At 39.2% G+C, this 15,495-nt stretch overlaps 2 protein-coding genes across 3 annotated transcripts in view; one reads left to right on the forward strand and one right to left on the reverse strand.

Annotated features, from left to right (window-relative positions):
- Positions 1-15,495, forward strand: part of Cracd (capping protein inhibiting regulator of actin dynamics) — a 255,404-nt gene that overhangs the window by 62,547 nt on the left and 177,362 nt on the right. The gene's annotated exons all lie outside the window — the stretch shown is intronic.
- On the reverse strand, positions 12,529-13,477 carry LOC124108409 (ARL14 effector protein). Its single transcript, XM_046466897.2, has one exon. The coding sequence runs from the start codon at positions 13,324-13,326 to the stop codon at positions 12,544-12,546; it is 783 nt and encodes a 260-aa protein (XP_046322853.1). The 5' UTR covers positions 13,327-13,477; the 3' UTR covers positions 12,529-12,543.

Consider the following 15,495-nt stretch of genomic DNA (forward strand, 5'->3'; position numbering starts at 1 on the left):
CTGGTCTTCAGTTGGTAACTATTTTAAATAATTAGCTCTTTAATTTTCATTGTCTGGTCTACACCCCCCTCCCATGTTAATATTCTACAAATGAATGCTGAAATTTCTCTAAAGAAACCGTAGAGTAAAAAAGAAATGTGTGTGTGTGTGTATTATTCCCCCTGCCCCCCCCAAAAAAGTTGTTTTTGAAGCCATAAATGCTGCAGTGATTTTTGCTGGTTTTAAAAACAATTTTTCTAAAAGCCTTTTGGCAAATCCAGTGAACTGAAACTTTCCAGTTTGAAATTCTGGTGCTTTAAGCACATTGATTTGATTAATGTTTTTCCATAGTACAGGTAGGACACTTAGTGAAGTTACTTTGAAATTAGAGTCAGATTTTTCTGGCACCTAAACCCTGGTGTGAAAAACAGGAAAGACTTGAGGTTTTTCTAGTGCAGTTGGGTGACAGATTCTCGTATGGATAGATTGTAAAATCTGCCTTGATTTTTTTTTTTTGTATGTTTTCTTATATGAAAAATTTTTGAAGTTTTTTCTTTTCATATAGGTAAGTTTAATATTAACTCTATGCTACCACGGTAAAAATCAAAAAGTAGTATGGTTTTGGGTAATTCTACAGAGTTTGATCGACTTAAAAGCAAAATAATTTTTGAAGTTTATTCTGACCTACTCTGTAAGAATAATTTTTGTTGTCATAGATTCAAAGCACTGTTTCTTCTCTTCTCCTCCTTCTCCTGTTTTTCCTCCAGACTTTTGTTTTGTTTTGTTTTATGGTGCTAGAGATTGAAGTCAGGACCTCACTTCCCCTATCCACTTTTGCCTCATTTTAAATGATGGATATAATTACTGCTTCTTTCATTTACTTGGAACAAGAATTTAAGGCGTCAAGAGGGTAATTCCCAGGGATCAACAGCTTTTTTCCCAGGAGACCCCCACATTTAGACTTGACACCACCATTAGTACAGTGTCTGTTCTTTACCAAGGTAAACAGCACAAGGTCCCTGTGGCTAATTACATTAGAAGTGACATTGTTGTAGATTCAGTGGCCACTGACAGGAACAGAGGGCTGCCTAGATTTCATTTCAAGGTACAGGTAAATTAACAAACCTCTGTCTGAATCATCAGAGACTGTTTTGAGCACTTGGGTCTTCATCTTTGACTATAACATCTGCTGGTGAATGGATAGATGTGGAGACTATCATGCTAAGTGAAATAAGCCAATCCCCCAAAACTAAAGGTTAAACATTCTCTCTGATACGTGGATGCTAACCCACAAGAGGGTGGGGGAGAAGAACAGAAGTTTAGTGGATTAGAAAAAAGGGAGATGAAGAGAAAGGTGAAGAGATGGGAATAGGAAAGACAGTGGAATGAATCTGACATAACTTGCCTATGTTCATATGTAAATGTACCACAGTGAATCTCAGCACTGTGTATATCCACAAGACTGGGATCCTAAATAGAATAAGATATACTCCATATTTGTCTAAATATATAAAAATAGATTCTACTGTATGACTAAAAAGAACACATAAAATGAAGAATTTAAAAAAAAAGAAAGGATGTAATTAGTACCTTTAGAGCCACAGGGAGGACTTTGGGTGGGCTGGACTGATTACAATCTAAGAGTGACTACCTTAGTCAAGTACTATTTTTTAAGGTCAGGGTCTGACATTCGTATTTGATGACCTGTTTCCTCTGCCTCCTTGGTGTTTTAAATGAAGTTGGACCCTATAAATTCCTGTTCTTTTGAGACATGCTTTGATGGTGTACTCACCTGCCTTTCCTGTGAGGTCTGACTTGGCCAAAACTGCGGTTTTCCTGAGTTAAAAATAGACATGTCTGTGGCTTAGAGGCATAGCGTCCTTCAGCTGCTCTTACCGGGGCGTTTTAGGCTTCTGGCATATTGACTGTTGTGAAATGGCCAGTTTCCATGCTTCCTGATGTCCTTTGATGGCTTTGCCCTGAGACCTGGCTCTCTTTCCTGTGATTTTCAGACTCAAGAAAGGAGGCTCTGTGTGGCTTAGCAAAACATAGAGACTTCCCTGGGCCAGCCAACAGAGTTCAATTTGTCACTCACTGGGCTAAATTAATTGAACCACATGCTGGAAGTGGGGTAGACTGGCCAACTGGACATTGGACAACGCTGGATATGTTGCTGTGGATCAATTCTGGAGCTGCAATACTTCTTGATCAGTGGAGGCTTGAGAATCACATGCATGTCATTTTTTGGCACCAGATTTTGGTCCTTGAAACCACTTGTGTGGTATTTTTCTAACTTGATTAGTTCTAGAAAATGAATGAATTTTCATTAAGAGGGAAAAATAGAATACTTTTTTAAAATTTCAACATCAGAAAGTATAATCTTGCTTGAATAGTGTGCATAGCTAAATTTAGTTATTGATGTACATCATTTTAAGTGGCTCCATATACTTATTGTCCTTTGGTTAATTATGAGTGAGGGACAAGAATTTAGCAGTGACGGGCTATCAAGTAGTTAACAAATTTAAATTAGCAAATTAGTAGTTTTGTTACTTCCTCCTATAGATCCATTGGGTAGAAAATTTAGAATTCCCCTGTCCCATCAAACCTCACATACTGAAATTCTAACCCCCAGTACCTCAAAATGTGACTTTCTTTGGAGATAAGGTCCAAAGATAGCATAAGACCAATGTCCTTATGAGAAGAGGAAATCTGAACTCAGATGCACATGGAGTGCAGTTAGGGAGAAGACAGCCACCTGCAGCCAAGGAGAGAGGCCTTGGGAGAAGCCAGGCCTACCAACACCTTGATCTTGGACTTGTGGTGGCCAGAGAAAGCAATCTCCAAGCCACTCCGACTGAGATGCTTGATTATGGCAGTCCTGGCAAATGAATCCGTGGATCGGGAGTGACTAAGAGAATAAAAAAGTCAAGATTTTTATAAGTAAGTGAGTGAATGAAATTTTTAAAACCTCAGTTTGGATTAAACATGGTCTGGGTGGGGGAAATGCTGGCTTAGTCCCTGCATTGCCAGAGCCAGAGCTCTGATGAGAATGGGCAGGGACAATGTGAGGTTTCAGGTCTGGAAGAACCTTGCACATAGTCTGTTGCAATCTCCTCATTTATAGAGGGGACTCTCACTGTGGTGGGATGACTCACCCAGGGCCCCAGGGTCAGTGATGGGCACATTCATGCCCAGAATCCAGGTCTCTTAGTTGCTGGTTCAGGGCAGAATCCAACCCCTTTTCTTCCCAAGGCTATTTCTGTACATTATCAGGGTCTGCTGTTTTGACAACATTGATTCAGAGAAGCAACCTGCGTTTCTTCTTCCCTCTCTCCTGTTTTATTGTTATTATGATTTCTTCCACATAAAAAAAGCCATAGAGTATGACATCATTACCTGTGCACCCACCACTTTAAGCTCTTAAGATATTTCAAATTGAATTAAGACCCTTCTCTGATCACATTTCCTCCCTGTCCCTAGGGGTGATCGCTATCTTGAATTTGGCCGTTAGCCATGTATGCTCCATGTATATATTTGTGCTTTTATTAAAATGATATGGGTTGGTCAATGGGTATTAAGTTGTAATTAGGAGTAAGAGGTTCTGTTGTGCTGTTGACTGTAGACAGTGGTTGTGTACTGCATACCCCAGAGAGTGTGAGGAAAGGATTTTGAATATCTATCATAAAGAAATAACAAATATTTGAGGAGAGGGGCTGAGATTATGGCTCAGTTGTAGAGTACTTGCCTAACATGTGTGAGGCACTGGGATCAAACCTCAGCGCTACATAAATAAATAAAGGCATTGTATCCATCTACAACTATACACCCCCCCCATATATATATATATTTTTTGGTGGGGGAGGGGATATGAGGGATTGAATCCAGAGGCACTTGGGCACTGAGCCACATCCCCAGCCCTATTTTGTATTTTATTTAGAGACAGGGTCTCACTGAGTTGCTTAGTGCCTTGTCATTGCTGAGGCTGGCTTTGAACTCTTGATCTTCCTATCTTAGCCTCCGAGCTGCTGGGATTACAGGCATGCGCCACCATGCCCTGCTACAACTAAAAATATTTTCAAAAAAAGTTTGAGGAGATAGATATGTATAACCTTATCATACAATTCATACATGTATCGAAACATCACATGGTGCCCCCCGACATGTACAATTTTCATTTTTTATGCATTAAAGATAACTTTAATTTAAAAATGAATGTTACTAAACAAAAGATGCATTGGATGTGTCTTTCTTTCTACAAATTGCTTTTATTCTACTCAGGTTTGTTTATGAGATTACCCTATTGCTAAATATATTGCTCCATTTTACTCATTTCTCCCGCTATATAATTTTTTTTATTGTGTGAGTGTGTCTTGTGATAGCCTCAGGGCTTTGATTCTAGGAGCCCTCCAGGATTCCAAAATCTGCAGTTGCACACTTCTCTTATAAAAATGTGTAGTATTTGCATTTAACCTGTGAGTCCTTTGGTATGACTTAAATCATTCCTAGATTACTTATAATACCTAATACAATGTAAAAGCCATGTGCATGGTTGTTATGTTGTACTGTTTGCAAATTAATGACAAGAATAAATTCTGTACGTATTTCTACAGAAACAGTTTTCTCTGTCCGTTTTGGTTAAATCACAGATGCAGTTCCATGACTCTGGAGGGCTGACTACGTTTCTGAATTCTCTTGCCGATATCTAGGCTGTTTCTTTGGGTCCTATCAGGAATGTTGCTGCTATGAATATTCTTATACATATTTCCTTGTGCGTATGTGTGAAACTTTATTTAGGGAATTTGCCTGTGGGTGGAATTGCTAAATCGCAGGGCGTGTACATTTTCAGTCTTTCTCGATACCGCCAAATGGTCTTACAAAGTGGTTGTACCAGTTTATACTCCTACTGAATAGCATGAGCTCCGGGTGTTTCACACGCTTGCCAGTACTGATTTTTTTCGCCAAGCTGTTGCATTTTAATATCTCTGATTATGAATGAATATCAGCATCTCTTTCATGTTTATTGGCTACTTGGGTTTTTGAAAATATACCCCTTTCCCCCTTCTATTCAGAGTCACAGTGGACTGAGTGGTCCTAGTATCTACTTTTGCAAATAAGGAAATAGGGGCTGGAGAAATGTAGCAACTAGCTCAACATCTCCAGACTGGCAAAAACCAGGAGTCCCAGTCCTCTGATCTTTTATACCAGTCACGCCAACCATGTGAGCAGAACAACCATGTGGTGTTGTTCAGATCAGAGTCCACATTAGACTGACTGATTGACCAGAAGTTTCATCATTAGATGTGTGGATTACTGTACCTACATGATTCTGTTGTATCTGAAGTTTTCAAAGGAGATGATGAAATCCCTAATCATCATCTCCTTTGAAAAACCCTCTGTGTGTCCCATTGCCCAGTGGAAACTAACCACTAATAACTTGGTCTGTTGGATTTGCCTCTCCTGCCTCTTCAGACACCTGTTGATCCCTCCTCCCCTTCCCTCCAGCCACCCTGGGTTTCTTTTGCCTTCATATTTGTGGAACCCCTTCCTCAAACTGGTCTCCTGTGCTCTCTTCACCTGCAGAACTCAAAATGATGGTACCGTATAAGAATAAGCAATTAGGGGTTTTCCCCTAAATGATTACTTTTATTTGCACAAGACAAATGTGGATTCTGTCTGTGACAATCATTTTGTTCCATTAATCTTTAAAGAATGAGGAAACCCCTGGCCTGGTCCAAACATCGTCCAGGTAGACAGCTTGCTTGTTGTGTGGGTGTGTGGTGCTGGGGATCAAACCCAGGGCCTCACACATCCCAGTCAAGCACTGTAGCACTGACCACATTCCTGGCCCAACATCTTGCTTTTATTATTAAATGTCCTATTCTGCATCTTTTTCAATTCCAGCATTGTTGGCTACGATGGTTTTTTAATTGTTATTATTAATTGATGTCTTTCACTCAAAACAAAACCCTATTGCCCTATTCAGGTAGACAGCAGCCTAGAATACTTTTATTTTCCATCAACATTCAATGGACCCACAAATTATCTAGGATAGGATTCTAAATGTGAAATAGGTATGGTGTGTGTTATGTATTTATTACATATCCCTTCTTTCCACTCTTGCTTCTCTGCAAATCCCTCCCTATAAAATTTAATTGCTTCTTTCTGAGCTCTGAGCTAGATAGCTGGCCTTTGGCAAAGTTGTAAAATAGGTTTTTTGGGGTTTCCCCCCCTCCTCGGTGTCTCTAAGTAATCCTTTTTGTGATCTCTAACTTCCTTCAGGATTCTCCTTCCAACCCCAAAGCTCTTATTCCCATTAAGACTGCTTTCAGGAAAGTCATGGGTCATGAACTGAAGTTACTGTGTTATTATAGCTTAGAAATTTCAGACCCAGGGGAAATGGTACATGTCTGGTTCCCAGTTGGCTCCTGAAGGGGCACATTGTACTTGCAAGTCCAGGCTTCTTGTCTTCTTAAAATTGTTCCTAATCTTATTTGTTTCCAGACTATACATCTTCAAGGGCAGTCCCCTGCTCCTTTCGACTTCTGCATAAGTTGGGAAAGGCCCTAGGGAACTTCCAAATTATAAACCATAAACAACTGCAAGAGCACAGTAAGAGGAGTTCAACTCCCGAGAGTGGATCCTACTCTAAAGAATTATAAAACCAAACTCTGGAGACTGCTAAGCACTCCTCCTTAGTGAAGAAGATTTTTGGATTTTCTTGGCCTTTCTGGCACTGTCAGTCGGAATCGGTTATCTGGAAATTTCCAAGGCTGGCAAGATTGATTTATTCCAAACTTCAATCCCTTTCTATGTGGAATCCCTAGCTATGTGGAAATTTTCTCATCAGCCATGAGAGAGCTGTTTTATAGTCAGAGCAGGTCATGTAGTTCCCTAAAGCAAATGCAGGCTGGCTTATCTGAACTCTGTGAGGGAAATCATTATTCTTTTCCCCATGTTTTTTTTTCTCAATTCCTCTATAATAGTTTGGTCTTTAATAATCATATCTCATTTAGGTTGTACAAAAACATGAGACTGTTTAATGAACACCATTGAGCTGTGATAATTGTCATGGTGGGAAAGCAGAAATATATTTATTAGAAGAGCTTTAGGCACATTTAAGACCAAGCTCTCTGTTTTCACGCTAAGGCTATGCAACTTCTGATAATAGTGCCTTAATTGGCACCAGAGATCATTAATTGATGAAACTTGTCAACCATGCACATGAACATCTATTAGCGTTAGTGGACATCGCATCCAGACTCTTGTGCCTGGGTGCATAGCCTGGGTTCATTTGCCCTCTTTGTGTCTCCATTTTTCTCCTCTGTATAATGGGGACAGTGACGGTTCCTACCTTAAAACGTTTAATGCACTTGTGACAGTGTCTGGCACATCTTGCATGGCGCACTTTGGCCACTATCATCCCTTAGTTTCGTCTCGTCTTGTTTCTGACCTGACACTTGTTCATCTTCCTTTTTGTTTTCCGATGTGTCATGTCTCCAGCCTTCGGGCCTCCGGGGGCCCACAGCATGGCAGCCCCACCCGTCTGTGCAGGCTCTTCATGGAGTGGAACAGGGGTGTCCTTCTTTCTATGCATGATGTTCCCACGTGAGAGCTTCCTCTTCCTTCCTCACACCCAGATGTTCCATTCTCCCTTCTGGGAGGCCAAGGCTCTGGGTTGTCCAGGCTGGTAGAGGCCTTTCCTGCCGACAGGCAAGTGATTGAATTGGCTCAGGTGGAGATGCTGTAGATCATGGGGCTGCCCCGCTCATGTGAACTCTCTCCTCCACAGACAGCTGCCTGCATTTTGGTCTGAGTTAGGATTCAAATGAATTAAGCCACTGATGGTTACTTACAAGCTTCAGTCCTGTTTAACAAAAGGGACTACAGACATCAACGCTTCGTGTGGATCCTAACCTTTGTTAGACCTAAGGATCCTGGGAGGGCTGATGCCGAGGAGAAGTACACATTCTCCCGGTTCCAGAGGGAAAGAACTCTTTTCTAGAATGCATGTTTTAGATGGCTGCATGAAAAACAGCGACAAATTAATCCACAGCAGTTATTTTTTATCACAATGGGCTAGTTTGTTGCCTGCCTTCTGCCCCTTTTTCAGTCACACAGGGAAAAATATTATCTTTAGATTTGAGAAGTGTAGCAGACACCACCTTAAATGAGCCATCAAGATTAACACCTCCTAGAATATGATGGTAAATAATACCCACAATATGATACTTTATGAGGGACACATCACTTCTCTAGCATTTTTTTTTTTTTGGCCAGAAACAAATTACCTCAGTGAAATCATAAAGAAGGCATCAGAGATTCAGATTGAGAGGATACAAAATACAAATAAATGACTAAGTCACCCAAAGTAGGTAAGTCATGAAGAAAAGACTGAAGACCTGTCACAAATAGAGGAGATGAAGGAGCCATAACAATTAGATTCCATGTGGGATAACAGATTGGAACCTGGAAAAGAACACGTTCACTAGTAGAAAGACGAGTGAAATTTGAATAAAGTCTACAGCTGATTGTTAATAGTATTGTCCTAGTGTAAATTTCCCGGTTTGGATAATTATACTATGGTTATGTGTGTTGTTAAGAATAGGAATAGCTGAGGGAAAGGAATATATGAACTCTCTCTGAAGGTTTTGTGACATTTGTTTAACTTAAAATTATTTCAAAATTAAATATAAAAAATGAAAAATTCAAATACCATAGGTAAATGAAAATAGATACCATCAAGGCTTTGGAAGATAAAGTTGAGGAAAATTCTCAGAAAGAAGAAGAAAAAAGACAAAAGATGGAAAACAAGAGCAAAAATATCAATCTATGAGCTCAACGTCCAAATCACAGGAAATCCAGAAAGAGGGAGAAATGGGAGAGAGAAAATCATCAAAGAAATAATTCAAGAAAATTTCACGGAACTGGAGAACATGCATTTCAATACTGAAAAGACCCTCTGAGCACCCCCCACAACAGATGCAAAAGAACCCACCCTGAAACTTCCTGGAACGACACTGCAAACTACTGGGATAAAGAGAAGACACAGCTTCACCACAAGAAGGTTACATCCCCAAAGAAAATTAAGAGTCAGAATGGGTCAAATTTCTCAACAGTCTGTTGGAACAGACATAGGAGGCCAAGGATACAGTAAGAGAATGGAGCCATGGCTTCAAGATGTTCAGGGAAGTGTTTTCAACCTATATTCTATCTTTAGGCAAACAGTGTGTGAAGGTAGAATATATGCATTTTCAATCATTCAAAGTCTCAAAAACTTTTATGTCCCAGGAAGTTACTAGAAGATGTGCTTCATCAAAGTAAGGATGTCAAAAGAAAGAGAAAAACATGGAAACCAGGAAATAGTGGATTTAACACAACAGTGAAGGAAAGGAAATTTTGAGGTAACAGCTCTGTAGTTAGTGCTCAAATTTGAGTAGATCAGAAGTCTTGAGGATGCATGTCTCCAAGGATTCTTTTTTTGTGGATTGGTCACTAGGAGCATTTTCCATAATGGAGATCTTCAAAGCCATTATATTAGTAAAAGGGTTGGAAGCCCTCTAAAGTAAATTCCAAAATTTACTCTTTTTAAAAAAATTTACCTTCTATGGATGATCACTGAGTCACAAAATATTTACCAACCAAGCACAGGGGCGAACACCTATAATCCCAGCGGCTTGGGGCAAGACAGCCTCAGCCACAGCAAAGCGCAAAGCAACTCAGCGAGATCCTGTCTCTAAATAAAATACAAAAAGGGCTGGGGGTGTGGCTCCTGTGGTCGACTGCCTTAGTTCAATTCCCATACCCCCCCCCCAAAAAAAAAATTACCCCATGTAGGCTGAGTTTGTATTTGGTATTTATTGTACTTCCAAGCATCATTTCTATATATGCTTCAGGCATTTCGTTTGGAATTCTTGATTCAATTAAGAGAAGATTTGTGGATAATTCTGAGAACAATTGATGTACGATACATTAAAAAAAAAAACAACCCTACAGTGAATCAATTAATCACTCAGTGCAGGGTTGGGATAGAAAGAGTTGTTCAAGGAAAGAAAAGTCATCAGTATTCCACATGGTTCAGTTACCAATGGCATTTATGTAGTGATAATGTAAATGTTGACATAGAACCATGTAAACTACACAATATATCTTGTGGGAGGAAGAAAGGTGGGGTGTGGGTTATGGTGGGTGTCGATGAGGTTAAGTTTTATGGCAGGAAGTCAAAATATAATAAGCCTTTATAACCCAAAAAAATCAACAGTAGCAGTACACCATTGCATTTAAAGATGGAGGTTAATGCCCCCAACCCCCCTACTAACAGATCTGAGTGTGGTGCTTCTGGCAAGTAGGAAAATAAGGATGAGGAGGGCACTGCAGTTTTGTGTAATGAGCCATGTGGAACTATTTGATTCTTTAGACTATTTGTATACAACTTTGGTCTTAAAGGAAACATATATGTGAAAAAGAAAAGTAAGTAAATAAAAGTGAAAAAATAGCCCTCAAAATGTCAGTTATTCAAAAACTTTAAAATACTTAATTCACCCTAAGAAGTGAATTATTGATGATCCCTACGTGGTAACTCTAAAAGGAGAGAAAAAGATTCCGGAAAGATTTTTTTTTTTTTTTTTAGCTTATAGTTGGAGGCAACATGAATTTGCATATGTTACAATTTGACAGTTGTCCTGGTTTTCAAACCTTCTCAAAAACCTTTAGCTTTCTTTAAGATAAAAGGTATTCATGGACTAAAATAGAAACTGCACCTAGACTATGTTGTTTGGAATTTTTTTCTCTGGCTAGGCAAAGATCAGGCATGGTGGTTATTTGTATCAGATTACTGGATTTTTGTTGTTGTTGTAGGTTAGTTTCAACAATTTCAACAATTAGACTCCATTAATTTTTGGTTTGATAATACAGTCAATCTGAGTAAAAGTATTTTCTATAAGACACCCCCTCCCCCCACCAAAAAGGAAAGAAAAGGTCCCAGATAGACTTCATTAGGCCTATCTATCTGTTCAGGAGTCAGGTTGTAAGGCTAAACCCCTGTATTGAGGTCAGTGTGATCTTAATAGCATTATTTGATTAACTTAGTCACTGTGTAATAGGCATTCTTGTGTCTAGTATGTGTTGTTTTAAATTTTTGCCTTTACCTTTTTTAATTTGATGAAATTGACTGTCTTTTTGTTCGAGTCCTCTGTCTATTGTTCTAGTACATGTTGGTGAACACAAATATCAATCATCTTTGGTTGTTGATCTGCTGAAGCAGAAGTCAATTAACACCCACAATGGCACCAGTTTAATGGCAAATGTAAAATAAATGTAATGTGAGATGACAGGCAGTAAGTCTTTTTCCTAGTTTGCAAGAAGCTATTTAGAGATTTAATTGAAAAAAAAAATAAGTTCTTTTCTATAGGACAGTTATAGTAATCATAGAAGGGTTTCATTGGAGGGTGTGGGAAGGTATTTTTTTTTAATATTTATTTTTTAGTTTTAGGTGGACACAATATCTTTATTTTATTTTTTTTATGTGGTGTTGAGGATCAAACCCAGTGCCTCATGCATGCCAGGTGAATGCGGTACCACTTGAGTCACATCCCAAGCCCACTATTTTTTTGTTTTGTTTGTTTTTTGTTTTGTTTTGTTGTGGTGCAGGGGATTGAACCCAGAGACTTGTGCATGCAAGGCAAGCACTCTACCAACTGAGTTATATCCCCAGCCCCGGTATTTCTTTATATTGTCCCATTTTGAAAATAATTTTTTAAATGTCTTTTTAGAGGGGAAATTAAGGAGCTAAGACCACTGAACAAAATTTGCTAGTTTTAATTGAAAACAAACAAACAAACAAACAAAACAAAACAAAACAAAAACCTTGTGTATTGTTTCTAGCTCATTTTGTGGCCTGATATCACCCTGTACTCCCTCCAGACTGTAAACCCTTAGAGACTGTAGTTAAGTTTTAGTCTTGGTATTATTCTGAGTGAATAGAATCAGGCCTGGGGATAAAATGATTTAAGTTTTTACTAAAAAATGAGTCTTACTTGTGGATTGACCACAAGAGGCCTTTTTTTTTTTTTTTTTTTTTTTTTTTTTGGTACTGAAGACCTCCAAAGCCATACATTTTTGTGGGGTGGGGGGGCACCAGGGATTGAACCCAGGGGTGCTTAACCACTGAGCCACATCCCCAGCCATATATATATATATATATATATATATATATATATTTTTTTTTTTTTTTTTTTTTTTTTTTTTAAATAAGAGACAGGGTCTCCCTGAGTTGCCCAGGGCCACACTAAATTGCTAAACCTGGCTCTGAGCTCGTGATCCTCTTGCCTCAGCCTCCCTAGCTGTGGGGATTACAGACAGGGATGACAGGCATGTGCCACCCACCTGGCCTCAAGCCATTCTTGCATCAGTAGGAATATTTGAGGCCCTCCAAAACAAATAGGAAAAAAAAAGGCACTCTTCCTTTTTAAAAAAATTCCCTCCCATAGAGGATGAGAGAGTCTGGAATATTTAGTGTGTGTAGGTCAGTGTGTCAACAGGTGCCTCTTTTTTTTTTGATATTGCAAATTATCCTGCATGTTTATTATGAATTATTTCTCCTCCTTCAATTTCTATTTGTTCATATAGCCACTTGCGATCACAGCGACATTCAGCTCCACACTTGGTAGAACCACAGGCAGGACAAGCATAGAAACATCCTAAGCAATCTTCATCCAGGCAGTCACAGAGGTCCATCCCACTGAAAATCAAGAGCCCTTGGCTATCATAGACCTTACTCTTTGCTGGTATCACTTGTCTGTCTGAACCAGCAGTTGCATTTTTGGTAAGCCTTCTTTTTTCTCTTTTACCAGTTTCTGGAGCAAATTCAGTTTGCTTTCCTGGGTTTGTAAACTGTAGTGACCTCAAAGCTTTAGCAGTTCTTCCATCTGATTCAGGTTTTCTTCTCTGGCGGTCTTCAGAATCAATATCCACACTTCCGTTGATTATCTGTGTACATTTTGGACAAAGTTTCCAACCAGGTACAAGCTGTCTTCCAAATTTTGCACTCAGAAAAGTGGCATCATCTAAGTCAATTACATGCAAATTTTTTTTGGCTAGCTTTTTGTGTATGTTAAATGGATCACAACATGACTTCTGCAAATCTTCAAATCTGTCAATGTAAATTTTTACATGATGGAAGCAAATTGTATTGTTTCCAGAAAGTGTCATTCCAGTTCTAAGTTGAAGTAAAAGCATATCATTTGATGATAATTCTTGTAAAGTCTTGAAACCTGTGTGACGAGTATAGTATGTTTTATGGCACTCATTTGTGGTACGAAGCTGTACTCCAACTGAACATGGATCCATCATTCTTGACTCTTGCAAACTTTCCCTGTTTTATTTTGTCTAGAGATCTTTCTTTAGTAGGTCATGTGATGATTACCTTTAGTTGGAGTTTTCCGCGGGGTACCGGCAGCACCGCATACAGGAAGGCCTCACTCGGTTGCCCGCCTTCCAGGTCGTCTTCCTCAACAGGTGCCTCTTATGCTCCAGGCATCTCTTCCACACTTCAGGCAAAAAAGAAGGGCAAGATGGATAAGGGCTGAAAGGGGCCGCCAGAAGATTCTGACCATTTAAAAAACCTTTCCTAGAAGACATTCCAGCAACTTCCACTTACATTTAATTGGCAAGAAATGAGTCATAGCTGTGCATAGTTGCAAGAGAGTCTGGGAAGATAAGTATTTCACTTTCAGCATCTGTAAGGATACACAGTCTAAGTAGATTTTGGATGCCTTTTGCTAGCAAAATTATAAAATAGATTTCAGAAAATCAGTCCGTCCTTCCTTAATACTATGGATTGTACTTAGTGGTGCTCTACCACTAAACTACATTCCCCCACCCCTTTTTACTCTTTTAAATCATATTTTCATGTAGTCCTCCTGCTTCATCCTCCTGAGTTGCTAGAATAATAGGCATGTGCCACTGTGCCTGGCTGCTTTTTCTTTTTAAAGTAACTCTTCTGGGACACTATTTCAAACTGTTTTTCAAGACTCATTAGAGGTGTATAAAAATCAACTTAGTTAGTTGGTACCATTATGAAAAGAATGAAGTAGAGAAGAATAGAGTATTTCAGAGTGCATCTCATTAGATCAGAGCATGTATCTTGTATGACACTTGTTTCATCTACATATTTATATTTATGTGTATGCCAGGTCACAATGTGAAATATTTCTTACCTGTGAATTACAGTTAAAGAAAAAAAAAAAAACTTTGAAAGCCATTGTTCTGGCGAATAATTACTTTTGCAAGTATTTATTCCAAGCAATTTGAGGGATATTTGGGAAACTTAAAATAGAGGAGATAAAATGTGTAAATATTTACAGTACAGGAAGAAAGTGTATGTCCTATAAAAGATTCCAATAAAATACTTTGGAAAGTCAATGGAGCTTGATTTATAAGTAATTCCATGGGAGTAGGAAGTGGGGTGAGGAGACATTTGGAAACATCTCTGAAGAGAATGACATTTGAACTGAAACTTAAAGGAGACAGGTTCACCCTTTTGAGTCTCTACCACAAAGCACTGGGTGTTTTTCACATGTGTGTGGAAGCTGTTGTGCCCGTATGATGACCCCAGGTTACTTCACAACTAAATTATTGTAGAACTACAAAACTTTAAGATGACTTTCACTTCACTCTGGATCTATTAATTTTGCCTCTTAAAAAAATGACTCCCTTTCTAAATCCCAGAATATCAAGGTGACTTTTGGACAAAGGATCTTTACCTCCAGGTCTCTGTTTCCTCCTTTGTAAATCGGAGATGATCATTGCTGCCCTTGTCTTACTAGGAAAATATGATCATATGTGTGTTCCTGAAAGTGAAGCTATTACAGAAAAGACAAGGTCAGTTTTGCTAATAAAATAAAACAAAGTTTATTTACAAATCAAAGTGCTCCTCGACTCATGGAATTTCAGTGTTGAAGATGCTTGAGAGATCATGTGATCCAGCCTCATCTAATTCATAGAGAGGAAATGAGATTCAAGGATGTTATAGTGATGAAGCACACAGCAGGAACCCAGCCTGGGTCATCTGTTGACGTCCCAGCCCATCAGTTCACTGCAGTGGTTTTCTAGCCCTGGTCAGTAATTTTTTTGGGGGGGTACTGGGGATTGAACTCAGGGGCACTTGACCACTGAGACACACCCCCAACCCTATTTTGTATTTTATTTAAAGACAAAAGCTTAATGCTTCACTTTTGCCGAGGCTGACTTTGAACTCACGATCCTCCTGCCTTAACCTCCCAAACCACTAGGATTACAGGCGTGTGCCACTGCACCTGCCTTTGGTCAGTAATTTTAATAGGGTTGACAAAGTGAGAACCCAGGAGAATGCAATTTTAGGATCTTCCGTTCTTGCTAGAAACACAGTGATTTCATACCTTGCAGCCTATTTGCTACGAATGTATCTGGAACCGCCAATGTCAGTTGTTTCTGTCCCACTGTTCATCTGGCCAGCGTCTGTGGGTTCTACAGTCATTAGAA

This window comes from Marmota monax, unplaced genomic scaffold, assembly GCF_021218885.2.
Source record: "Marmota monax isolate L192 unplaced genomic scaffold, Marmota_monax_Labrador192_F-V1.1 WCK01_AAM20220418_F8-fsc00025, whole genome shotgun sequence".
Classification (NCBI taxonomy): Eukaryota; Metazoa; Chordata; class Mammalia; order Rodentia; family Sciuridae; genus Marmota; species Marmota monax.

Bases quoted from the DNA above. Each gene is read 5' to 3' on its own strand.
- LOC124108409 (XM_046466897.2), bottom strand. From the start codon at position 13,326: ATGATGGATCCATGTTCAGTTGGAGTACAGCTTCGTACCACAAATGAG.